The 24,625-nt window shown below is 38.8% G+C and overlaps 3 protein-coding genes and 1 pseudogene across 3 annotated transcripts in view; all 4 read right to left on the bottom strand.

Annotated features, from left to right (window-relative positions):
- Nucleotides 1-24,390, bottom strand: part of LOC110045136 (uncharacterized) — a 32,991-nt gene extending 8,601 nt beyond the window's left edge. Inside the window, exons 1-17 of the mRNA XM_089272718.1 lie at nucleotides 24,289-24,390; nucleotides 24,126-24,208; nucleotides 22,071-22,216; nucleotides 20,195-20,396; nucleotides 19,242-19,400; nucleotides 18,366-18,563; nucleotides 17,826-17,951; nucleotides 16,638-16,760; nucleotides 15,830-15,952; nucleotides 15,040-15,168; nucleotides 14,026-14,212; nucleotides 13,067-13,234; nucleotides 12,037-12,320; nucleotides 11,162-11,278; nucleotides 10,511-10,577; nucleotides 10,309-10,367; nucleotides 163-279 (exon numbers count right to left, since the gene is read on the bottom strand). Of these exons, the coding sequence (XP_089128844.1) occupies nucleotides 163-279; nucleotides 10,309-10,367; nucleotides 10,511-10,577; nucleotides 11,162-11,278; nucleotides 12,037-12,320; nucleotides 13,067-13,234; nucleotides 14,026-14,212; nucleotides 15,040-15,168; nucleotides 15,830-15,952; nucleotides 16,638-16,760; nucleotides 17,826-17,951; nucleotides 18,366-18,563; nucleotides 19,242-19,400; nucleotides 20,195-20,396; nucleotides 22,071-22,216; nucleotides 24,126-24,208; nucleotides 24,289-24,314 (2,314 nt within the window). The 5' untranslated portion in view covers nucleotides 24,315-24,390. The remainder of the gene's footprint in view (nucleotides 1-162; nucleotides 280-10,308; nucleotides 10,368-10,510; nucleotides 10,578-11,161; nucleotides 11,279-12,036; nucleotides 12,321-13,066; nucleotides 13,235-14,025; nucleotides 14,213-15,039; nucleotides 15,169-15,829; nucleotides 15,953-16,637; nucleotides 16,761-17,825; nucleotides 17,952-18,365; nucleotides 18,564-19,241; nucleotides 19,401-20,194; nucleotides 20,397-22,070; nucleotides 22,217-24,125; nucleotides 24,209-24,288) is intronic.
- LOC149103653 (adenosine receptor A1-like) lies at nucleotides 245-3,646 on the bottom strand. Its single transcript, XM_089272722.1, has one exon. The coding sequence runs from the start codon at nucleotides 2,898-2,900 to the stop codon at nucleotides 1,878-1,880; it is 1,023 nt and encodes a 340-aa protein (XP_089128848.1). The 5' UTR covers nucleotides 2,901-3,646; the 3' UTR covers nucleotides 245-1,877.
- On the bottom strand, nucleotides 4,445-6,252 carry LOC149103652 (uncharacterized; annotated as a pseudogene).
- Nucleotides 6,416-9,360, bottom strand: LOC149103651 (adenosine receptor A1-like). The gene has a single exon (XM_089272723.1). It carries the CDS (start codon nucleotides 7,655-7,657, stop codon nucleotides 6,722-6,724), a length of 936 nt encoding a protein of 311 aa, XP_089128849.1. The 5' UTR covers nucleotides 7,658-9,360; the 3' UTR covers nucleotides 6,416-6,721.
- Nucleotides 24,391-24,625: the final 235 nt, after the last annotated feature.

Raw genomic sequence — 24,625 nt, 5'->3', positions numbered from 1 at the left:
AGGAAAAGCGGACTACTAAAGTAAAGTGCAAACTTGCTATTCTTCCAAGTCACAGTTTCTGCAACACTTCTTTCCAACACCACACACTATATTAAAGTGTATGTTATATGGTTCTCATCTATGTTATCTAATTTATTTCAATTTGAACTCCACGTTTTTTACCTTCGCAGTGGTGGCCATCCGATGCCAGTTGATAACCAGCAGGACATGAGCACTGATAACTTCCAACCGAGTTGACGCAACCTTTTTCGCATTTGCTCAGTTTACATTCGTCGATATCTGAAGATAGGCAGGAATAAACATTTCATCATATCTCTCAGTTAGTACGCGCGCTATGATTTAGCGGGCCGTATTTTACTGTACGGCCCGCTAAAATTTGAAGCTGTTTTTGTTGCCAAAATGTTTCGTGAAAATCGATGGGGAAAAAATTCGGTCCGTAAGTTACAGTACGGCCCTCGAACTCGGTTAGTAAGAGGTATTTTTTTCGTTAATCTTTATTGAATAAATAGACAGAGCAAATTACACGTACAATATAACCACTAGAGTGCATTACAGAGAAACAAAAAAGTAAAACTGACGAAAATAAAAGCAGAAAGATGCAGAAAGATTGGGGCGAAACGAGATACTTAAATCATGATAGTTTATTTGAAGAGGAAAGACATCAAGTTAAAATTATAATATTTTAGGGAAATACATCATATCTTCACATAAATTATTGCCGATTATTTTGGCGGTCAAGTGGACTGGAAATAGCAATTTGTATGCCATCTGCAAAAGGAATCCATTTTCTTGTATCGCCCGCTTTTGCTTCTAGTTTAAGTCTTGATTTCACAAGACGTAAGAATAATCCAAATGACACAAAGTCGTCTAAAATGCAGTGCCACAGATATTTCAGAGGAAAAATCCACTTTTGAAGCCGTAAGCTAATATTACTCGAGACAGCGTTTGATTTAGAGATCTCCAGTCAACTGAATGATCTGATTTCTCAAATATTATATTCAAATTCAGTTCGGGAGGACAAAGGAACATACGCAAGCAAATAGTGGATTGTTAAAAACTACTTATTAAAGATAATATTAGGATTATTATTAAAAATCATAAAATCATAAAAAAAGCCTTGCTATAGATTCGTCAAATTCCGTTGTCAATTGTCACAGCTTTTATGCACTACGATTTACAAGATCATGACCTAAAATCCCCTCTTTTTCCCGCAGACCGCAAAAGCCCGGATAGTCTCAACAATTTGATCAATGGCCTATTATATATGGACAAATTATTATATGACAGGTTGCCATTAGAAGTGAATAGAATGACGACTTGGTCAACAAAAAAATCAGTCCAGAAAAACGCCTCTTGGTAACTGATTAGTAATGATATCAACCTGGGCTTGGCTAATAGAGCACAGCGAAAATTAGTGGGCAAGAAAAGCTGTCCTGAACTTCTGTGTGAATCAGTTTATTCCATGCAGTAAAACAAAATCATATTCTATTTAGTAATTTCAGCTTGCTCATGTATGTTTTCGTGTGTGTTCAGCTGCCATGATAGAACTCTTAAAGTATTAGGTATTAGCCAAACCAGTTTTCACAACAACAACAACAACAACAACAACAACAACAACAACAGTAACAACAATAGTAACGACAACATTTATCTATGCAAAAAACAAGAAAAGAGATAATTGTAAGCCTATTAATAAGGTATTAGCTGACTAAAACCTTCGGCAGCTGTTTTTCATTGATGTAACTCTTAACTTTATTTGCTGATGTTTAGTTGTGTTGCGTCGCGTTGAATGCTTTCCAATTCCCTCATAACACCTTAAACATACTTAACAATACTAAACTTTTAACAAGTTCTCTACTTCGGTCCCTAAGTGTTATTCATTTTCTTTCATTTAAATGAAATGTTTGTCCAACAAAATGCCTGTCTGTTCTGATAACAGATGGCGCATGTTTCAGTTTGCCGGCCAAAGCATCACTAACAACGTTTCTCGACCGGTAAACACATCTGCCAAAAACTGCCAAGAATGCTCGTTTGTATTTTGGAATTCTCCATGCATAGATGAAAGGATTCAACGTACAATTCAAAAAGACGAATTTGTTAGATGCATAAAGAAAAAACCTGAAACTGGATGTCTCTGCCAAAGACGGAGACAGAAGATAAATGTTTTGTGCAATGTACTGAGGCACAAAAGTTAGGTAAAACGAGATAAGAACCAAAAGAAAAGCGGACACCATTTTGCGTTCTCTTCTCCGGTGAACCAAGTCGATTTGCTCTCTCCCATCAGCCAAATTTCGTACTTGATTGTTGTGCAAGCGAAGAGCGCGGTATGTTTTCCAGTATACCACAGGCAGAATGACAAGGGGAACCGACACGTGAATATGGCAATACAGAATAACAACCACAGTTACTGATACTCCCATCCGACCAAGACTTGAGAAAAGAAGAGAATAAGTCCAAACAACGGCGATGAAAACTTTAACTTTGGCTTTGGTCACACGTGCCGTGTACTGATGCGGAGAAGACACTGCAAACAAACGGTCCAAAGACATCGCCGCGATTGTGCAAGATGACACGATGTTTGTCACAACGGCAGCAACAATCATTACCGTCTGTAGGCCAAACAGTTCTTGTTTTGGTTGACCTGTTATTATGGCAATATCGTAGTAAAGACTGAAATATCCAGGAATAGCGCCTGTGAGCAAGTCACACATGGCCAGGTTTACAACCAAGAGTGTTACGGGCAACCCCCATAATGGCTGATTTCGGCTCGGATCTCGAAAGACAGTGACCAGTAAAAGGACGTTTGTAACGACGGCCGGTGTGGACACCAAGATAGCCAGAATGGCGTGGGACAAAAGGAAGAAATCGCTGTTCTCCAATTCTGAATCAGAAGTCGACATTGTGAGGACCTCGCGAGTTGTTTGAGCCTTTCCTATGCTGAGCGAAAAGTAACTGAATAGTTTTGACGAGGCTCTCTTAAAAACAATTGTATTGGTTCGGTGATTGACGCTTCTTTAATGAAAAAAAAAAAAAAAAGAAGGCACTTGCACAAAAGAAATTTAAGTACTCATTTGTTTCTCTTGACATGATGTGAAAACCACAGCTGCATGGTCTTGAGCCTATAACACTATAGCGATGTATGAAAACGACAGGAAATGACAAGAAATCAGCTTGTTCAAAAGTTGACTTGAAGGTAATCACCACAAAACAATAGCAAAAGCTCATTACAAAAGGGACAGTTAAGGTGGCTTACTACAGTTTATCCGAGACTCAGTAACGCGCGTCACAATTGCATGGCAGAGTTCAGTATTACTCGCGCGTGCAGAAATGACGCAAGTAACCCTAAGAAGAAACGAAAACAAATTTAGCATTTGAAACGCGTTAAACCACTTTGGTATTCATAGCGATAACTTCAAACTGCTTTCATACACGTGTTTAAGCCCAGGACCGACAAACCACGGCAAAAAAGAAAGATAAATACCGGTAAAAGAGTTCTAATTCACCTTGCTTTTTCGCGCGCGATACGTGGCGTCACATGAGCGCACGCTTAAATAAAAGGCATACGCGGCAGAATTTTCATACAAGATCGTAAAACCAGTCTTTTATCCAAGATTACTCGAGAACCTATCATATGACCTATAATGAAATTTTCACAGTTGATTTGTAGAGGTGAGTCGCATTAAAAGGCAAAATGTTAAAAAAAAATCTGTGAGACATTTTAGAAATAGGCAAAAGATCACATTTTCTTAGTTTGCGAAAAATCTGTCTCACAGATTTTTATTATACTTCTCATCGATGTTTAATTACAACGAATCTCTAATTCCTGAAATTTTGAGGTGGCGTCAAACAAGTAGATTTTGAGAAAAACGTTATTAAACCTACTAGTGCCCAGTCTCTCCTTAGGTACTCGGTCGTTCATTGTGGCCTTTTTATTTAGGTTTAAATTGTTCAAATGTCACATATAATGGTAAATAACTTAAGCAAACAGTAAAAAGAGAAAAGAAAAACAACTTGGAACATGTTTTAAAATAGTTAAAAGTTGTGCCCTTAAACTCCATCAAGACTGTAGTAAGCCACCTCAAAGACTTGAGAGGTCATCGCAGTTATAGGAAAATACGTTTCATGAGAAGGAAAAAACCTTCGTTCAATTCAATATTTTATTTGCAATCATTTAAAATTGACTTAAGTTAAAGTTTGAGAACGGAGACTTTTTTAACTGAAAAATAATTTAGAACTGCTTATGATATCAACCTACTCCTGGCTAACAGACCACAGCAAAATTGAGGGGAAAATAGTGGTTTAAGAAAGACTGTCTTCAACTTCTGTGCATGATATTTCTATTTCATGCGGTAAAACAAATTCTATTTCTAATGTTCTCCGATGTGTTCAGCTGCCATGTTAGGAAGTAATCATAGTTTTTTCACCGACCTTTCATCGAAGTAACTTTTTACATTTTTTTGTCAACGTGGAGGAGCAATAGGGGCATTTTTTAGTACCCAAGCGATTACCAAATATATTTCTTTCCTTTATTTGCTGATGCTGAATTGTGTTGTGTCGTCTTGCTCTTCCATCCCTCATAAAACTAAAGTAGCATAGCTTTTTTAACGACGATCGTAACACAAGGTTATAAAGCCAAGAAGATAAACATACTTCACGATGCTAATATTTGAACAAATTCTTTCCTTCGGTCGCTAAGTCTGTTATTTATTGTCTTTCATTACATGACATTTTTCTACCATAAATCAAACTTTTTGAATGCCCGTCTATTCTGAGAACAGATGGCACGTGTTTGCCGGCCTATGCATCACCAACAACGTTTCTCGACCGGCAAACACGCCTGCCAAAGACCGCCAAGAATGCTCGTTTGTACTTGGGAACTCCCCAAAAAAGGATTCAACGTACCATTAAAAACAACGAATTTGTTAGATGCATAAAGAAAAAACTTAAAACTGGATCTCTCTACCAAAGACGGAGACAGTAGGTGAATATTCTGTGCGATGTACAGAGGCAAAAAAGTTACGTAAAACGAGATAAGAACCAAAAGAAAAGCGGACATCATTTTGCGTTCTCTTCTCCTGTGAGCAAGCTCGATTTGCTCTCTCCCATCAGCCAAATTTCGTACTTGTTGGTTGTGCAAGCGAAGAGCGCGGTATGTTTTCCAGTATACCACAGGCAGAATAACAAGGGGAACCGACACGTGAATATGGCAATACAGAATAACAACCACAGTCACTGATACTCCCATCCGACCAAGACTTGAGAAAAGAAGAGAATAAATCCAAGCAGCGGCGATGAAAACTCTAATCTTGGCTTTGGTCACACGTGCGGCGTACTGATGCGAAGAAGACACTGCAAACAAACGGTCCAAAGACATCGCTGCGATCGTACAAGATGACACGATGTTTGTTACAACGGCAGGAACGGTCCATCCCGTCCTTAGGCCAGAGAATTCTTGTTTTGGTTGACCTGTTAATATGGCGATGTTGTAGTAAAGACTGCAGTAACCAGGAATAGCGCCTGTGAGCAAGTCGCACATGGCCAGGGTTACAACCAAGAGAGTGACAGGCGACCACCACAATGGCTGATTTCGGCTCGGATCCCGAAAGACAGTGACAAGTAAAATAACATTTGTAACGACTGCTGGTGTGGACACCAAGAAACTTAGAATGGCTTGGGAAAGCAAGAAGGAATCGCTGTTCTCCAATTCTAAATCTAAAAGAGAAAAGCAACTGACAAGGCTCTCTTAAAAACAATTGTATTGGTTCGACGATTGATGCTTCTTTAAAGAAAAAAAAAAAAAGACAACATAAACAAAAAGGAAATTTAAGTGCTCATTTGTTCTCTTGACATGATGTGAAAACCACAGCTGCATAGTCTTGAGCCTATAACACTGAGAGGATATATAAAAACGACAGGAAATGGCAAGAAATCAGCTTGCTCAAAGTTGACTTGAAGATAATCAACACAAGACAATAGCAAAAGTTCATTACAAAAGGGACAGTTAAAGAATTAAGAGATCATCGTGGTTATAGGAAAATATGTTTCATTAAACGAAAAAAACAACTCCTTTGTTCAATTCCTCATTTTCTTTGCAAACATTAAAAATGGCCTTTATTCAAATTTCCAAACGGGAGGTTTTTTAACCGAAAAAGAACTTAAAACTACTTATGATATCAACCTACTCCTGGCTAACAGACCACAGCGGAAGTGAAAAATAGTGAGTAACAAACGCTGTCTTCAACCTCTGCGCATGTCAATTCTATTCCGTGCAGTAAAACAAATTCTAATTCTCATGTTCTCGAATGCGTTCAGCTGCAATGAAAGGAAGTAATCTTAGCCCAAGTTTTTCCACCGACCTCCTCATCGAAGTAACTTTTTACATTTTATGGTCAACGTGGAGGAACAATAGGAGCAGTTTTTATTACCAAAGCGAATATACTTCTTTCCTTTATTTGCTGATGTTTAATTGCGCTATGTCGTCTTGTTTTTCAATTCCCTCATAAAACTAAAGTAGTATAGCTTTTTTAAAAGACGATCATGACACAAGGTTATAAAGCCAAAAAGATAAACATGCTTCACAATACTAAAATTTTAACAAATTATTTTCTTCGGTCGCTAAGTCCGTCATTTATTGCCTTTTATCACACGACGTTTTTCTACCATACATCAAACTTTTTGAATGCCCGTCTGCACTGAGAACAGATGGAACGTGTTTGCCGGCCTATGCATCACCAACAACGTTTCTCGACCGGTAAACACGCCTGCCAAAAACCGCCATGAATGCCCGTTTGTACTTGGGAACTCTCCATGCATAGATAAAAGGATTCAACGTACAATTCAAAAAAACGAATTTGTTAGATGCATAAAGAAAAACCTTAAAATTAGATCTCTCTGCCAAAGATGGAGAAAGAATGTAAATATTCTGTGCAATGTACTGAGGCACAAAAGTCAGGTAAAACGAGATAAGAACCAAAAGAAAAGCGGACACCATTTTGCGTTCTCTTCTCCTGTGAACCAAGTCGATTTGCTCTCTCCCATTAGCCAAATTTCGTACTTGATTGTTGTGCAAGCGAAGAGCGCGGTATGTTTTCCAGTATACCACAGGCAGAATGACAAGGGGAACCGACACGTGAATATGGCAATACAGAACCACAAACACAGCTACTGATACTCCCATCCGACCAAGACTTGAGAAAAGAAGAGAATAAGTCCAAACAACGGCGATGAAAACTTTAATTTTGGCTTTGGTCACACGTGCCGTGTACTGATGCGGAGAAGACACTGCAAACAAACGGTCCAAAGACATCGCTGCGATCGTGCAAGATGATACGATGTTTGTTACAACGGCAGCAGCGGTTATTCCCGTCCCTAGGTCGACAAGTTCTTGTTTTGGTTGACCTGTAAATATTGCGATGTTGTAGTAAAGACTGCAGTAACCAGGAATAGCGCCTGTGAGCAAGTCGCACATGGCCAGGTTTACTACCAAGAGAGTAACAGGCGACCCCCATAATGGCTGATTTCGGCTCGGATCTCGAAAGACAGTGACCAGTAAAAGAAAATTTGTGACGACTGCTGGTGTGGAAAGCAAGATGCTTACAATGGCTTGGGAAAGCAAGAAGGGATCGCTGTTCTCCAATTCTGAATCGGAGGTCGACATTGTGAGGATCTTTCGTGTTGTTTGAGCTTTTCCTATGCTGAGCGAAATGCAAAGGAATAGTTTTGACGAGGCTCTCTTAAAAAAAATTCTATTGGTTCGGCGGTCGATGCCTCTTTAAAGAAAAAAAAAGAAGACATTTACTGACAAAAAAGAAATTTAAGAACTAATTTTTTTCTCTTGACATGATGAGAAAATCACAGCTGCATATTCTTAATGAAACCTGGTTCCTGTGCAATAAGCTTTGTGTCTTTTGTTATATAATGACTGTTTGTGGAGGAAAAATAAATTTGCACTTTGGTTAATTTGGCAAACCACTCAACTGCTAACAATTGTAGGTCTCACTTTAAGCTCGAAGAAATAATTTACCGCACTTCAATCGTAGCGTTCTGAGAACAAAACTTGCATTCTGACTTGCACGATCAAACAATGTTTAGTGACCGAACATGCTGTTGTTAAATTGAGTGGCCAAGCGGTATCAAATATGTTTGAACGAACAAAATGTTTTAAGCCCTGTCTAAACCGGAAATGTTTGGCGACCAAATACGATGAAGCATTGTTTGGTGAGCAAACATGCTGATCAAATGTCTATCGAACACGATCCAACACAATCAAACAAGGTGTCTAAAAGAGAAAATGTTTGATCGTGTTTGATCGCCAAACATTTCCCGTTTGGACAGAACTTAACAATGTTTGATCAAATGTCTGACGTGGCTCAAATTTTATTAATCGCGATCAAACACCATCCAGCACGATCAAACAAGGTGTCAAAACGGGAAAATGTTTGGTCACTAAACAATGTTTGATCGCCAAACATTCCGGTTGTTGTCGAACAAGGAGCGCGGGCTCGCAACACGGCCGGAAATTGATTTCGACTAGCACGCGACAGCATTGAGGTGCTTTCCATTATGCCAAACCGACCGGTCAGAGATCAGTGTGAATACCCGAGGAAAATGGACCGACTTTTTGCGATTAAACCGTGCCAATCAATAGGAATGGCTCTTCCCATTTCCGTAATTAGGGCAAAGAGCCAGTTTGTCAAAAATTGAACCTGACGGCGAATTTCGGTAGGAATATTCCGACCGAAATAATGGACCACCTCCAGAGGTGATCCCGAATATTCCGGGCGGAAGAATCTGAAACGGACCTTTCCATTTGAACTCCGACCGAAATTTCTGGAATCTTTGGCATAATGGAAAGCACCCTTGGAGTACTGAGAAAAGCGAGCAATGGCGAATAAAATGTGAGGAACTTTTCGAGCAAAGTTCAAATCGCTTTTTTTTTTTTGGCTGATCACTGAAAAAAAAAATATAAACCTTACTTCTTATACAATTCTAATTTATGCTTTTTGTCAAGCTCTCAAGTTATGTTTACAGAATTCTCCCAAGCCCCCGAATGCTTAGATGAGGCTAGGTAAACATGGACAAAATGCTCTATTGCTCTTCTAAAATAATTTTCAAAAATACGCTTGAATCTTAAACGTCACACTCTCATCTAAACACACCTATCGACCAATGAGAGCGCGCGTAGTAGCTCAGTTATTTTATATATATATATATATATATATATAAATCTTCACAAACACCAGCCACACATAAACGATCTTCGTGAACTCATATATACTGAGGAAGACTGTTGTAGGCAGTCGAAATATAGGTGTGCAACTAAATTGTGCAGTTTGTCTTCATTTGTGATAGTATGTATATATATATATATATATATATATATATATATATAAACGTTCGATAAAGCAAGGACGGACAACTTCTGACGGTAAAAAAAGTTAAAAAGTTAAAAATTTAATAGAAAAACGTTTCGGTCTTAGAATACAATACTGTGCATAAATTACATTATAGAGCGTGATAATTTTCGTTACATTATACATTACATTACATTACATTATAGAGCGTTACATTACATTATAGAGCGTGATAATTTTCGTTTGGTCTATTAATTATCACCCTGTATGACGCAATTTATAGTACAGCATTGTATTTCTCGTTTTGCATTTTCTTCCTGTATTGTATTAATCACGATGTATTAATAGCACAATATTGTATTTTTCATTTCGTTACGTAATCTCCCACACTGTAACCGTATTTAAACTTAGTTTTCGTCCTTTTTCTCTCGTAACTGATGAAGGTCTAAGACCGAAACGTTTTTCTATTAAATTTTTAACTTTTTAACTTTTTTTACCGTCAGAAGTTGTCCGTCCTTGCTTTATCAAACGTTTTTAAATTCATTTTTGCGGTGAGACTTGGACTGTGAATCTTCATTGATCCTCCTGACGCAGTGGCATTCTTTGTTGGCTTGAGGCATTTTATAACCGTTTTACATATATATATATATATATATATATATATATATATATATATATCATATCATATATTAATAATCAATAATTATAAGTTATTATAGATACAATAAACTCAGAAAGCAAATCACAGTCAAACGTCTACTTACAGACATCTCCGTAACATGGACACACTATATTATCGACAGTTAACTTAGTCCCAGCGAAACCAGAATTCATATAATCTCTTCCTCTATGCTAAATACGAACACCTCTATAATAAAGACACTCAGATCTGCTCCTTTGGTGACCGTACTAGAGAGGTTAGGCCGTAAACAATTCAGTTAGTGACTATACATACCACCGCAGGTTTTGTTGTCGTCTTTCAGGAAAAAGCCCTCTCTACATTCACAATGGAAGCTAAAAGATAAGATGAAATATGGCCAATTATGGAGATGTGCATTCATCGCTATCTTTTCTCACAGTCCTTAATAGACCAACAACAAAACAAACAATCAAACAAACAAACAACAAACAATCAAGCCAGCAAAAAAATCAGTTACCTTCCAGCGGTGTTGTTACAAACTTGCTGGCATTGATGTACTTCGGGTTTGGTGCATTCGTCAACATCTAAAAAGAAAGCAGACAAATGTTAAAAAACAAAAATCACGTAACGATACCATTTGTGTCGTTAAATAGCTGCGAATTTAATTGACTTGCCTAAAATCTTAGTTAGTAACTAAATTATAAACTGTTCCTTCAATGTCGCGCGTTTGATCTGTTAGAATGCCACTCGCCCTCTTACAACTAAATATATTATAATGGTACAGGAGAGTACAGATTGAGAAACGTTCATTTAACACGCGTACTCCACCCATAGCGTAATTTCATCTTAACTAGCAAATCTCGAGGGTATCAGTTTCCATGGTGATGAAAGATAGTATCAGTTTCACATTGATCTGTTTGGTGAATCCTGAGTTCAAGATCTAAGAGACGATAAATTTCAACACCTTGAAGTTAGACGTAAATGAAGCTTTGAGCACACAAAATCTTTGGCATCGCACTAACCTAAATTTGCATCTTAGCGAATGAGAAACTCGACTCTTACAGGGTAAGGATATCCTACGGAAATTTAAACTTTTCTTTATGTAATTGCTTTCAAACAATTTCCACTTAGGTAACATGATTTATAGCCCTGTTCCATTACCCCTTACCGATACAATCCTTCCACTGCGAAGTGTAACCGTCAGGGCACTGGCACGAGTAGTTACCAGGTGTGTTATGGCATTCGGCGCGCGAGTCACACTTGTGTATGTCGTCAAAGCATTCATCTATCGTGAGAAAATACAGAAAGAAGATTGAGTATCGCCTTCATTAATGTATTCCTCCGTAATGTATATTTGTTCTCCGCATTTCGCTTAACATGGTGGTAACCAGGTCGAAAGCCAATGGCTATTCTGGTTACCACGCACTTATATATATTTTTTATTCTTTTCATAGCCATATGCAACATTTATTTCTCTTCTCGCTTTTTATTTTATATTACTGATGTAAATTAACTCTTTAAAAGGTGAGCAATAAAAAGTTGAAGTTGAAGTCGAAGTTGCGCACCTCAGAAACCAGAGAGGAAAAGGTTACTGACAACTGTGAAGACAAACCGTTGAATGGCCGAACAGTTAAAATCGGATGCCTCATGCTTTGTTTTTGTTTGCTGGTTCTCATTGTTTCTTAGTGTTCGCTTGATTTCTTTAACTTAACAGTCTTTTGCGGACCAGGATTTTGTTTTGTTGAATGTGGGCCTTTCTCCAGTAGAAATTGTACCCTAAAATGATTTGAAATTAGCTTGATTTAATTTCTTAATTCAAGATGGGTCTTAAGACAAAAACTTTTAAAATTTTGCTGTGACTCTTGAATTATAGACGGATCGATGGCAGAATCATCTGACAATGATCCTGATAGGACAAATACAATAAAACTGAACGAACAAACAAAAAATAAAAAAGAACCAAACAAATAGCCAAAAAGGACACACACCCAAAAAGGAAAGGATAGGAAAACACAAGTGACATCCTCTGCGTGAAGGTCTTACCAATGTCAATGCAAATAACGTCTGTTCCATTTGGCCCAGAGTTGACGTAACCATCAAAACATGAACACGAATGGTTCCCAGGCGTGTTCACGCACTTCTGAGAACAGTTTCCATTGTGTGTTTGACATTCATCTATATCATAGCATGTTAAACCGTCCGTGTCTAAGTAGAAGCCCGCGGCACATGAACAGCGGAATGATCCGGCAGAGTTTGCACACGCGTAGTCGCAGTCTCCTTTCCCATTGTTCTTAGCGCATTCGTCGATGTCTTCACAGTCTATTGACCTGCAGGAAAGAAGTTGCTCGCATGATTCGGAAATCGTTTTGATCGGTTACCATGTTTTAAACATAGGTCCGCAATGCGTACTTGTGGTCTTATGCTATGTTTTAAAAAGTAATTGGTAGTTTGAGACGTTTCACGAAGTCCTTATAATCCGTGAACAGAAATTAGTCGTTCGGGCAAATGGTTTCACTTTTACGAAGCTTGGATGACTACATAACATAGCAATTCCGTCTCCAGTAAATGAGAAAATTTGGGGAATGGCTGAAAACGGTAAAATGGCATTGTGCTTCCACTCTCGTTGAATCTTTTTGTATGACGACTCTCTCTTTCAGGAGCTAACCTGAGTTGGTCATTTGGTTTGCCAAAATTAAAGAAGAATGTAAATAGGGCTGTTGTACTCAAAAGTGTCCTTAAATTGCGGTACCCTTTTCCTCGAGCGCCATTGTATAAGTAAGTTTGTTGCGACGATCAATTTACTGGATCAAACGCTTATCAATCAACCAATCAACTAAACTTTATTTAACGAAGGTAGCACATAACAGTTTGTAGAGCTAATGAACCTGGGGCCCTCTGAAGGAAAATGGATAACCCGATATGAAATGAATTAATTGGCTGCTGAAAACTGACGAAATATTGAGTGCAAAGCAAGAAAACCAAACGTACAAAGGAGGAAGCTAGGTATTTTCAGTTCAGTTCTATCAATATAGCGTGAGAAAACAACTTATGGACAAAGAATTCTGATACTCACTCAGAGTCAGTGGCATTGTATCCAGGGCTGCACTCACACATATAACCACCGTCGGTATTGACACAAATCTGAGAGCATCCGCCATTGTCAACAGCACATTCATCAATGTCTGCGCAGCGCGTCCCATTGTCGGCTGAAACATAACCCTCGTCGCACTCACAACGAAAACTGGTGAGGAAATAAGTAACAAAAGGATTAGTCAAGACAAGGAATATGAAATCTAAGCATACTTAATAGAGGGAAATGGCTAGGAAGGCTGTTAAACGTCAAGGAAGGAAACAAACAGATTAAGATTTATGTTGGAAGGCCCTTGACCCTGCACTTCTTTTGTTTTATGCTCATCGACTATGCATGAATTACATGATCACAATGCTTCTATTGGTTGGTTGTATGAGCACACGTAACCACCTTTTGTATTTTGCCAGTTTTTGTGCAGGTTCAACCCCCCAAAAGCAAACAAAAACGCATAACAAACCATTTCCCTCAATTAACTATGATCTAAGAGACTAAAAATGCACATTTATTACACGTAGCTAGATAAACAGAGGTATTTCACAGTCCAACTCTAACACCAGTCCAGTCCACCTTAGTGCAATCTATAATTCATCTCTAACTCTGTAAACAGAATTCCTTAGCATAGTTGTAATGTTGGCAGTCTGTCGTGAACACATGGTCTGTGCTAAATTATTGTCGACAAAATGAATCAGAACATCTTTTGAGAAATTGCCAAATCAGAAAATATTCTTCTTAGCTTGGATAGTATTCAAATGGATTAGCCGTCCTTTTCTGTCAGTTCGCTCCCATTAACTGCCCATATCGGCTCATTTGTCGGTTTTCTTCACAACTCGAGACCGTGGAACAAGTTGCATGAAATGGAAAGACAGCGAGATAGTCAAGCGAGAAGAGAGGGGAAATGCTTGGTACTGTAAAACGGATACACAAAACTGAAGTCTTGTTACCTTCCTTCAGAATTAAAGCACGTATGGCAATCAGGTCTGCCTTCCAGACACTCGTCAGTATCCACACACTTGTGAGGCAGCTTGGCGTCAAGGTGGTAACCTTGGTAACAGTCACAGTAGAAGCTGCCAGGGATATTGACACATTGCTGCTCACATTTCGCTCCTCCCATCAAACATTCGTCTTCATCTGCAGATAAAGAATTGTCACCGCTATAAGCAATGGGGGAATCTCCTGCGTTATCACATTACTATAGTGTGCTAGTACTTTTTGTTGGGGAAAACAAGTGCAACTCGAGGGTTAGTCAATTTTCTTGGAACTTTATAGATTTTGTGCGAGAAAAAAAATTATGCGATGCATGCCATTCGGTCGTTTCTGCAGTACTTCTTTGATGATAACGCTCAACACGATGCATGAATCACATGTCTGGAGTGTTTCTATCTGTAAGTAGCTCAGACAGAATTAAACACCTTTACAATTATACCCCCTCGATAAAATATGTGAATATCAATTATTTATAATGAAAAGCGGATGATCCCAGATCGCAACTTAAGATGGACAGATAAATGTGTGTCCACTATGTTCAATACATAAAAAGAAATGCACAAGAAGTTTGAAAGAGTTTTAATGTCAAAAGAATACTTCAGTCTATTATCTTAGATAATTAAAAACGGGATCATCATTGGATAACGCAATTCGAGAGTTTTCATTAGCTAAGCCATTATACTGTACCACGCTCTACAAATACGATGAGCATACGCGTAATTTTTGGGGGGCGTGCTTAGTTTTATTTTAATTGAATTTTCTATATTCTGTATTGTTCTGTATTCAACGTGCGCTCATGAAATAATTGCTAAATATGTTATTTTTCATGCAATTGAGGTTTTTGTTCGAATTTGCGATATTACTTAGTTATGTACGAAATTCTCTTTCCCCTTAGCCTCATTTGCAGCCGTTGCATTATCTAGAATGAAGACTAATGTAAATCTAGTACTACAACAAGCAGAAACTCTAACCTCTGCATATTTTGCCGTTAGCGCTGAGCCTGAATCCTTTCCTACACGTACAGTAATAACTGCCGGGTGTGTTAACACATGTATGCTGGCAATGATGAAAGCTCTTCGGCAGCTTGCACTCATCCACATCTGAAAACGATTACGAACACTTTGGTTACTCAGTCGCTTACGTACGTTACAGTTTCCATACTCATTTTGCTACTATTAGTCCCCACAGTCCAACACTTGCTGTGTCCTGAAAAAAACTGAGCCAACTGCCACTAACAAATTATCAAAAAAGGACGGAGGTGTTATGGTTACACCCTGGTATCCTTCTAGTCTGCTCTCAGACCGTCTATTTTGTCTAGTTCGTCGGCATCGCAAGCAAAAGTATTTTAAGCGCAGGGACTTGAAAAAGCCTGAACGCAAGGGGTGGTCCTGAGGAAAGACAAATTCTTGAATCGCGAATTTTCGAACCTCCCGATAACTTGATCTACAAGTCGTTTCCCTCTCCTCAGTCCAACACAGTAATTTTAACTCGTAACAAAACCAATAAACGCGGCCTGTGGACAGAATATTATCCTTCTCGAATACTTCACCCTCAAAGCGTCTCTTTCAACCTCAAAGTACACTTATACTTAGTTGTAAGGCAAATGAGCGTTGAAAGTTCCCAACAATTTTTAAATAAACAGTAATCCTAGTTGCTTAACGGTATAGCAACAGGAGGTTATAATTGAGTACACTCCATACTTGCTTATAAACAGTAGTTACCTCATAAAAGTTGCACTAGAGTAAAGCGGTTTCCTTTTACCTTGACACGTGATCCTACCAGCGCCGACTCTGTATCCCTTGTGACACTCGCAGTAATAACTACCTTCTGTGTCACGACACAGCTGTTCGCAGTTGTGATTACCTGTCGCGCATTCGTTCTCGTCTGGAGAGAGAAACTTGAAATTAAATTTCAGTCCAATTCACGTAACAAACAATGGGACAACCGCTATTAAGAAGTTCACCAGCCCTCGCCTGTTTATGAACATTTCGCTAAACGTTCTCGACTCCTAAGTTTTCGTCGCCTAACGATTCAGCAGAGAACGCCAGTTGTCCTGGTGAAGTGGGCTCATGAATAAAAGTGACGGAGGTGTCCGTCCTTCCATTAAGGGGTTAAAATTTTTGGTATTCCAATGTAAATAATCATTAATTGTTTGACCTCCTTTAAAATTTTTGTGGTACCTTAAGGATAATAAGCAGGAAAACATACCATGGAAATTGACACATAAATCAATCAGTCAATCAATCAATCAATCAATCAATCATCAATTAATCTCGGAAAGAATTGGCGAAAATGGTGACATGAATTTAAGTCGAGTTCACATACGTCACCAAAGGCTCTTCAGGCAATTTTTTTCCCGCGGTTTTTCCCGCGGTTTGGCATGACTTTACCTGATCGTAGGCTACCACAAAACGCCATTTTGGTACATGTTAGGGGTTTCTTTGAAAATCACTACGAGCACCCCGTCAATTTTGTTTCCGAGGTCTCCTCGCCCCCCTCCTGGATTATTACCCTGGACCGAGAAAGAATACGGCAAAAACTGAGACAATTTACACAATTTTAGACTTACTGATACAAGTCTTGTTGTCGGTGTCGATAACGTAACCATCGCGACAATTGCACTGAAATCCACCAACCGTGTTAACACAAGTTTCCTGACAGCCGCCATTGTTGATTATGCATTCATCTGTATCTGATGAGCAATGGCAGGAACGGCAGATTAAATACCATTAAACCTTTTTCTTTTCTTTCTCATTTTGGCTAGGCAATAATACATAGAAGGAAAAAAATATTTCGTAGAGGTGGCATTGCCAATCGTAAATTGCGCGCTAGAGGAACGATTCTAATGCCCAAGAAGAAGACCAAAATTAATACTTCGATTCACTTGGACCAAGTTCGTTTCGCTCTCCATCCATTTTTACCTTGTTTCGAATCACGAGGGATGTCATTAAAAAGTTCAAATCAGTTCGATAATTTTAAACCCGCAAAATCTCTCAAGTTGGATTTGTGAACTGAGGATAGACTTCTTTTACAGAACATACCACTGATTTTTGCATGATCACTTCACCTTTACAAAAGAGGACGGTAAACTGGAGCCTGTTCCACGCATTCGGTCAGAACAATGCTCCAACAAAATTTGAATAGTAATGCTATCATTTATTACAAAATCATTCAGCATTATTTACCAGGTTTGCTGTTCTTCCCACTTTAAAATAAACTCAAAATAGCTGTCAGGATGTAACTCGAAAACAATGCGGTTAATAATAACTTTCGTTGTGTTTGCCCTTAATCCACATGTAATGCATATAATACTTCTTCTGTAGTTAATCTGAGTGTGAGCCAAATTCTGCGGCGGACTTAGGAGGGGTTCGAAGGGCTCCGTCGAACCCCCTAAATAAGGAAAAAAATCGAGACATTATAACACGCTGACTTGGCCTCAGAATGCCGGAAATTTCACTTCCGAGGACCTCATTTTCAAAAACTTTCTGGCGGAGGATTCCTTTAGACGCTCCCTATAGGAGACCGCCTTCGGCATTCGAATCTCGAACCCCCTTCTCTAAAATCCTGTATCCGCCCTACCCAATAAAGATTATCGTTATTGTTACTATTATTGTACCAAGAACGACGAGCGAAAAAGGTGTGGGTACCAGGCATTCGTACAGCGCCCTAAGCAACTTTACGTCCGCAAGATGCTTTAAATAGCAGGAGAAAAACAGCTGGTGGAGGAAGGGGGAAGAGGAGAGATAGAATTCCGTACCTACGCAAGTAACCCCGTCAAAATCGAGCGAGAATCCTGGATTACAAGAGCAAACCCGTCCACCGCTCATCACTGAACATATATCACTGCATCCTCCATTGTTTTCAAGACAAGGATTAGCCACAGCTACGTAAAAACAAATAAAAAACAACATATAAATGCTACGATATAACCACGTTCTAAAATTTAACGCCCTGTCCACACTAACGGTTTCTAAACGTCTGCACTGTCATTTCCGTATAACGAAAGCAACGCTTTCGAGTGTTATACCGTGGAATATCCCACGAGTTACTTGTATTTTCTTGGTAAACTCACGAGCCTTTAAGCGAGTGTGCACACCAAGAAAATACAAGTGACAAGTGGGATACTGCATGATATACCACGGGAGAGCGTTGGATAACTATTTTATGCCTGATGGGAAGGTTGGATGTCATACCGTCGAATATGCAACGACTTTCCTGTATTCTGATTGGCTGTATTTTCTGTGGCATGGTATAAATAACGTAATTCCAGACGTCTTAAAATGCGAAAGATACTCACCCTTAGGCTCGGCAGTATACGAGGCGACGAAGCCAGTGTGCGATATAGTCTGATCCGAGATGAATCTCAGGAAGAGTTCATTGGTGGAAGAGCGGATTGGGCTGGGCATATTGCCACCACAGTATCTGCCAAGGTTTGGAGCATTTACCGACTTACCATCGAAAATTTCCACATAGTCATACTGACAACCTGTAGAATCTAGAGCGGACAAATTACTACGATAAACAAAAGCTGAAAAAGAGAGTGTATCTTTCTCGTTAACAATATAAAATGTTCTCAAATGGATAGGATTCCTCGTTTTAGAAGTGTAAAACACGTTGAAAATTTTGATTAGCCTAAAGAACAATGATTTTATGTCTCTATGAAAATACCCTAAAAGATACATTATACCCAACTTCAATATATTTCCAGTAACTGGTTTGATTTTCATATCGATCCTATCGGGGCTGAGATAGATGGTAAAAAGCCGATTGAAATGCATGGTATGGTCCGGAAAAAAACTGTATCGAGATACAAAGACTACTAAATATCGGTGAAACGCTCTTTGAAAGCAGGGTTGCCATGTAAAGGTGAAGTCTGACCTGAAATGTCAATCATCTCCCGCCCTCAGTCACGTGACCAAATAATTGACAAGCCGAAGTGTTCCCTGATAATTGTTAGGAAAAGGCATAGAAGGTAATCTGCCCTATAGTTTCAATGTTGTTTAAAAAGTTTGAAATCAGCGCAGCCACTTTTTGCCTCCCTCCTTCCCTCCCATAGCTTCTTTGGGCTCGTCACGCAATCTCCCTCCGTGACGAGCCCAAAGAACGTCTGGGCAGGAGGCTATCTCTCCCAAGGCCAAGTAAGGTCAATAAAACACACGTCGTATCGACTCACTTTCTGGAGCCTCCAGGTCAAAGTGAGTAAAACGCAGCGTCACAAGTTTGTCCCTGGCGACACAGATAAGGTAAGAGCAATCCAGGGACTCGGGATGCCTATCGGGATGGTTCGGTGATTTGATCTCGCCGCTCTCTCCATTGAAAGTGCGGCCACAACCTGGCACGGAACAAGCAAAAACATGTTATGTTAGTTTGCAGGGTTTTGCAGTAAGAAATAGAATTGCTGACTTCTTGCTTGGAAAAAGGAATTTTTTAATGTTAGCGGAAAGAATTAAAAACATGGTTATCGTTTAAACCTGTCAGAGAAACATGGCCATAATATCTTCGGAATTATCTCTTTATATGCGCCGCACAAATACTATTTTTTCAATGTAACGTATGTTTCAACGTTTAAATTGAAAGAGCAGGTTTTCAGAAAAGCGAATCGTTTGCAAGTGATGGTTTTGACGGGAACTGCACACGCGCAGTACGTTTGACCAATCTAGATTACTGTCTAAAACTTTCTAGGCCATGAAGTTCGTCACACAGGCTTCCTGTAAAAAATATAACCACGTGTCAATTCGCTGATCATCACAATTTTTTAATTGGCGCAGACGTTTGCATAGCTTTTAGAAATAGTGTGACCCGGGATTGGCTAAGTTATTCGGCGCAATTATTACTTTGTATATTTCGAAGAATGGGGCTCCCCTTTGGCTTCCAAGTATCGTTTATCAAGAAGTATGAATTACCGATCGACTCGCGAAATTTCACATTAAAATAGAGGTGGTACATCATCTGTATCTCATTTGCTATAATCCATTATATTGCAATTTTATAGTATATCCGTTTTGTTTCTATCATCTACCAGCATCTGTCTAGCATCTGACATGACCGAGAATAAGGTTGACGACCCATTTCGTGGAATCCGCGCTGATGCTTAAGTTACACTGGGCTTCGTTCCAAATGCCATACCTGACTTGGTGAACTCCAATTTGAAGCCTTTGTACGAAACGGAGAAATCTGAGTGGAACCTAAGGAGGAGTCGTGAGCCGGTAGACACGATAGGATCGGGTACCTCATCACCACATAGCTTGTTCAATAGGTTGGTTGTTTCTCTTGTTTCACCGTTGTAAATTTCCAACGAGTCATACTCGCAGTTATTGCTCGTTTCCAACTAAAATATGCACAAAACGGTCAGCGTGTTAGTTTTGATGGAAGTTCAAAACTGACATAAACAAAGATGTTCAATATGATCGAGCCCAAAGACAAAAGTTTGGCACACAATATATATATAGGATTATCATTCAAGGGAACTGATGTGATATACGAATAGATTTTCTTTTGAACATTTTCAGTAAATAAAAAAAAAAAAATGCGTTGGCTATAAGTTTTTTTCTTTCCATATCCAAAGTAAGGAATTCCAGCAACCGAAAATGTGGGTATAATTACAACACTTTTGTCAATTTCTTTTACATTGTATCCATCAATACATTTATGATACAGTCGACTCCCGATAATTCGAACCTTCAAAGGAAATTGAAAAAGGTTCGAGTTATCGGGAGTTAAAAACAAATGACTGGAAAGAAGGAAAGAAAAAAAGGGTGTCTAAAAATGATTTTCTTTTCATGCAGTGTACATGTTAATCAAAGTTAATTACAGAATAGAGAAGTCGAGTGAAAATAAAACAATACATCCTAAATTACTGTATAAATCGGGACGAAACGTAATGTGAAAAATATAACAAAGGAAAGCAGCAGGGAGAAGTCCAGGAACTGTGAACGGTACAGGTTTTTTCACACGGCTGCTTCAAAATAAATTTAATTTTTTGGACTACAGTACACTGTTTGTTTTGATTTGTCACGTATTGACAGATATGGTTCGAGTTATCAAAGGTAAAATTATACAGAAAATGACCTTAAGGGAAACGAAAATTGCTTCGAGTTAGCGGGAGGTTCGAGTTAACGAGGGTTCGAGTTACCGAGGGTAAAATTAAAGTAAATGTGCGACGGAAATGCAGGGGAAATCGATTTTGGTTCGAGTTAGCGAGGATTGAGTTATCGGGAGTCGACTATACGTATTTCCACTCATAATATTTATCTCTACTTTATAATCAGTATTTCTATTTCAATATGAATAACAAAAACAACGAAGTGGCCTATAGTCAAACATTGGTAACTCACAAATTGACATCATAATCATTTCAGTTTCGGTTTGACTAGGACAAAAGACATTACGTATGATACGTCTCTCCCTTTCTAGCGGAAGGTCAGACATGAATTTATAAACTGATAATGATAGTTTGTTTCAGGAGAGGCTGAAGGTGTAAAATGGGAAATGGAATTTTCCTATATTTTCACCAGGAAAACAGGTTTTGGGTCAATGGGAACGAAAATGGGAATGGAAATGGGATATGGGCAAAAAATAGGCTTGCACACCCATAAATGGGCTTCCCCTCTCCCCCTGCCCCCCTCCATCAGGGCCGTCTTTCAGAGAGTAATGAGGACTTGGGTCTTAAAACGCCCAGTTCACATATAATTATAAGAAACATTTAAAATTTTTCTGGTGAAAAAGAATGTTAGTTGTGTATCACATTTAATTTCTTAGAGGAGCTATGCCTACAACTGTCAATAATATAAAGAAAAATAAAGCAATAAAAAAGCATAACTTTAACGGCAAACTTGCTTGATTTTGGTAAATTTGTTGAGACATATTTTCCGTTTGTTGACGAAATAAGTTGAGTCGATATGGCTGATATACATTTACCATTTTCATCGTAATACAACACTGCTGTAGCAAAAAAAAAAAAAAAAAAAAAAAAGTAACAGAAACACACGAGTTTTTCTCACACCTGAAAGTCGACAAAAGTCAGTGTGATGCGTGAGCCATCGTCGGCGATAATTTTCCATTCGCAGTTGGCGTTATTAGGGTAGCGCGTGGGAAAACTAGGACTTTGAATTACACCAGAGTCAGCTGTCAGATCTCCACCACACTGACCTGAAACAGAAGAGCAAAATATATAAACCCAGCTGTTGTTGCTTCTCGAATTTGATAAAGTGAACCATTATGTTTCTTACTAAATGCTTCTTCTTTTTTCCTTGAGAAGAAAAAGAAAAAGAACTATTATGGCTTTAACATCCCATTCAGTTGGAGTGAATCGTTCCCGCTTTAGTTAAACGTCAACGCCATCTATTATATCCTAAATTACTGCTGTTGTTCTATGTACAGTTATGTGGTTGTTGTCTTTCAAAACGGACTCCAACAACTAATGGCTAATTTTTTATTTATTTGTTTTTGGTTTTCTATTTTACTGACGGTATTATCAAATATTATTATTGTTCCTTATTTTGTTTATAAGTTATGACACGACAGGGACAAAAACAAAATCATAATACTTGACCAAGGACAACTTCCACCTAACCCTGGAATAAGTACAGTGGAATCCCGAATTCTCAAACCCTCATTTTTTCAAATCTCCCGATAACTCGAACCAAAAGTCGTTTCCCTATTGTCACTGTAATTTTATCTCCGATTTTTCGATTTTGCGATTTTTCGAACCAATTTTCGTTTCCCTTCGATGTCCGAAAAATCGGGATACCACTGTACTTCAAGCGCAGCTTCTCCTATATAGTGGCGCTGCTTTAAGGAATTTTCAAGGTTTTCGACAATGCAAGAAGATCAAAACCCACTTTTCTTTCTCGGCGTCCCACGCGGCAATCATGAGGCCCCAATTTTTTTTTTAGTGGGGCTGGGGGTGGGGGGGGGGGGGAGGGGGGGAGGGAGGGAGATCCCATATCCCGTTAATTTTTGGTTTAAATATCCTATATCCCGTTAATTTCAATTTGAACTATTCACAATTTTCCTACTCGATATCCCAGTAAATATATAGATAAATAAGTATTTTAATTTTGCACCTTGAAGAAGCTCTTTTAATTTCTTTATCGATTTGGTGTGGTTTGTGTAGCCACGAGATTATTCATCGATTACCCAATGATCATCGATAATAATCAATGTCTAATCAACTGATATCCCATCGATTACCCATTTATTGTTTTTTGATGCCAGTGATGTCATCGATTAGTACTGTCTGGTTAGAGTTTCCCAGTACAGCATCGATCAAGGATCAGTGAACACTTTCGAAGACAGTCACGACCAAAGAGATTCGTGCAACATATAAACAGAACGTTTTATCATAGTTAACTATGGTTAACTATGGTTTTATTGGCAGATGTACAGTTGAACCCCGCTATTTCGCACACTCGTGATCAGGGGAAACGAAACAAAACAAAAAAAAATCGAAATAGCGGGAGTTCGAAGACGCCGATGGCGATAGTAAAGGCTGGTAAAGTGAAATGGTTTGGATTTCGAAATAGCGAGGAATTCGTAATAACCGAGTTCGAATTAACGAGGTCCAACTGTATAGTTCTGTTATGAACATACAGCAGTACGTTAAGACTTATTTTCCTTACAGTTGTTATCTGCATAATTTCTTTAGGATGGCACTGCCGAACGACTCAGTACCGTAGCACTGAAACCCTTCCAACGTGCTTCAGCAACAAGGACATTGCTGAGGAAGGAAGACCGTGAAGAAGGAACAAATTCACACTGATCTGGGAAGTCCACAACGCAGAAATGTCGAAACTGTGTACGAGCTCTTTTAATGCGGTTATATTCACGAAAAGCCTCTAAGAATCATTCGAAACCTACAAGTTCTCGTCTTCGTTTCTGTATCATCCTCACTTCCTTTAGTTTGTCTATCTTATAAGACTTCTTGACAAACAGAGCTCTGACTTCTGTGACAATCAGATCTTTCGTCTAAAAGATGTGATTAATCTACGAGGTTGATTTCAAGGATAAGAATGTAGTAAAGAGACGCGGTAAAAGTCATTTCAATCGTCCCACTTACCGTCTCTCGATCTTTGGTGAGACGAACGTCGATGGGTTCTTAGTAGGATCGCGTTAGACGCCAAAATCAAACTCGTAAAAAACCTACCAAAATACAAATACATTTACATCCGTTAACAAATGAAGAGATAAATGTATCGACTGATTTTCTGTCAATGACTTACGTGCACCAGAGCAACGAGGCAGCCATATTTCAGCCTGCTTCAAAGACAGGAAGATCGAAGCTTACTTCACTGTTATTTTTGACGCGGTTATCAGGGGTAACCCTATACCTTATTGACCAGCTTTAGTTACTTCTGGAACGGATCCACGATTTTTGCCACATTTTTGTCGAGATTACTACTCAAAGCTGTGTTGAGCTCAAACGTTATCAGCTCAAGTTTTCAGATTTAATAAATAAGTACTTGCTTATCAGCTGATAGGCCAAAAAGAGCCTTGGGACTTTGAAATTGCTATCGGTGTAAGAAATTTTGTTGATGTTTGGGAGGAAATCCCTGGAGA

Source organism: Orbicella faveolata, unplaced genomic scaffold, assembly GCF_042242905.1.
Source record: "Orbicella faveolata isolate gen_17 unplaced genomic scaffold, um_ofav_v1 contig_35, whole genome shotgun sequence".
NCBI classification, from domain to species: Eukaryota; Metazoa; Cnidaria; class Anthozoa; order Scleractinia; family Merulinidae; genus Orbicella; species Orbicella faveolata.
Note: the sequence above shows the minus strand (reverse complement) of the source record. Positions and strands in the feature narration are given on the sequence as shown.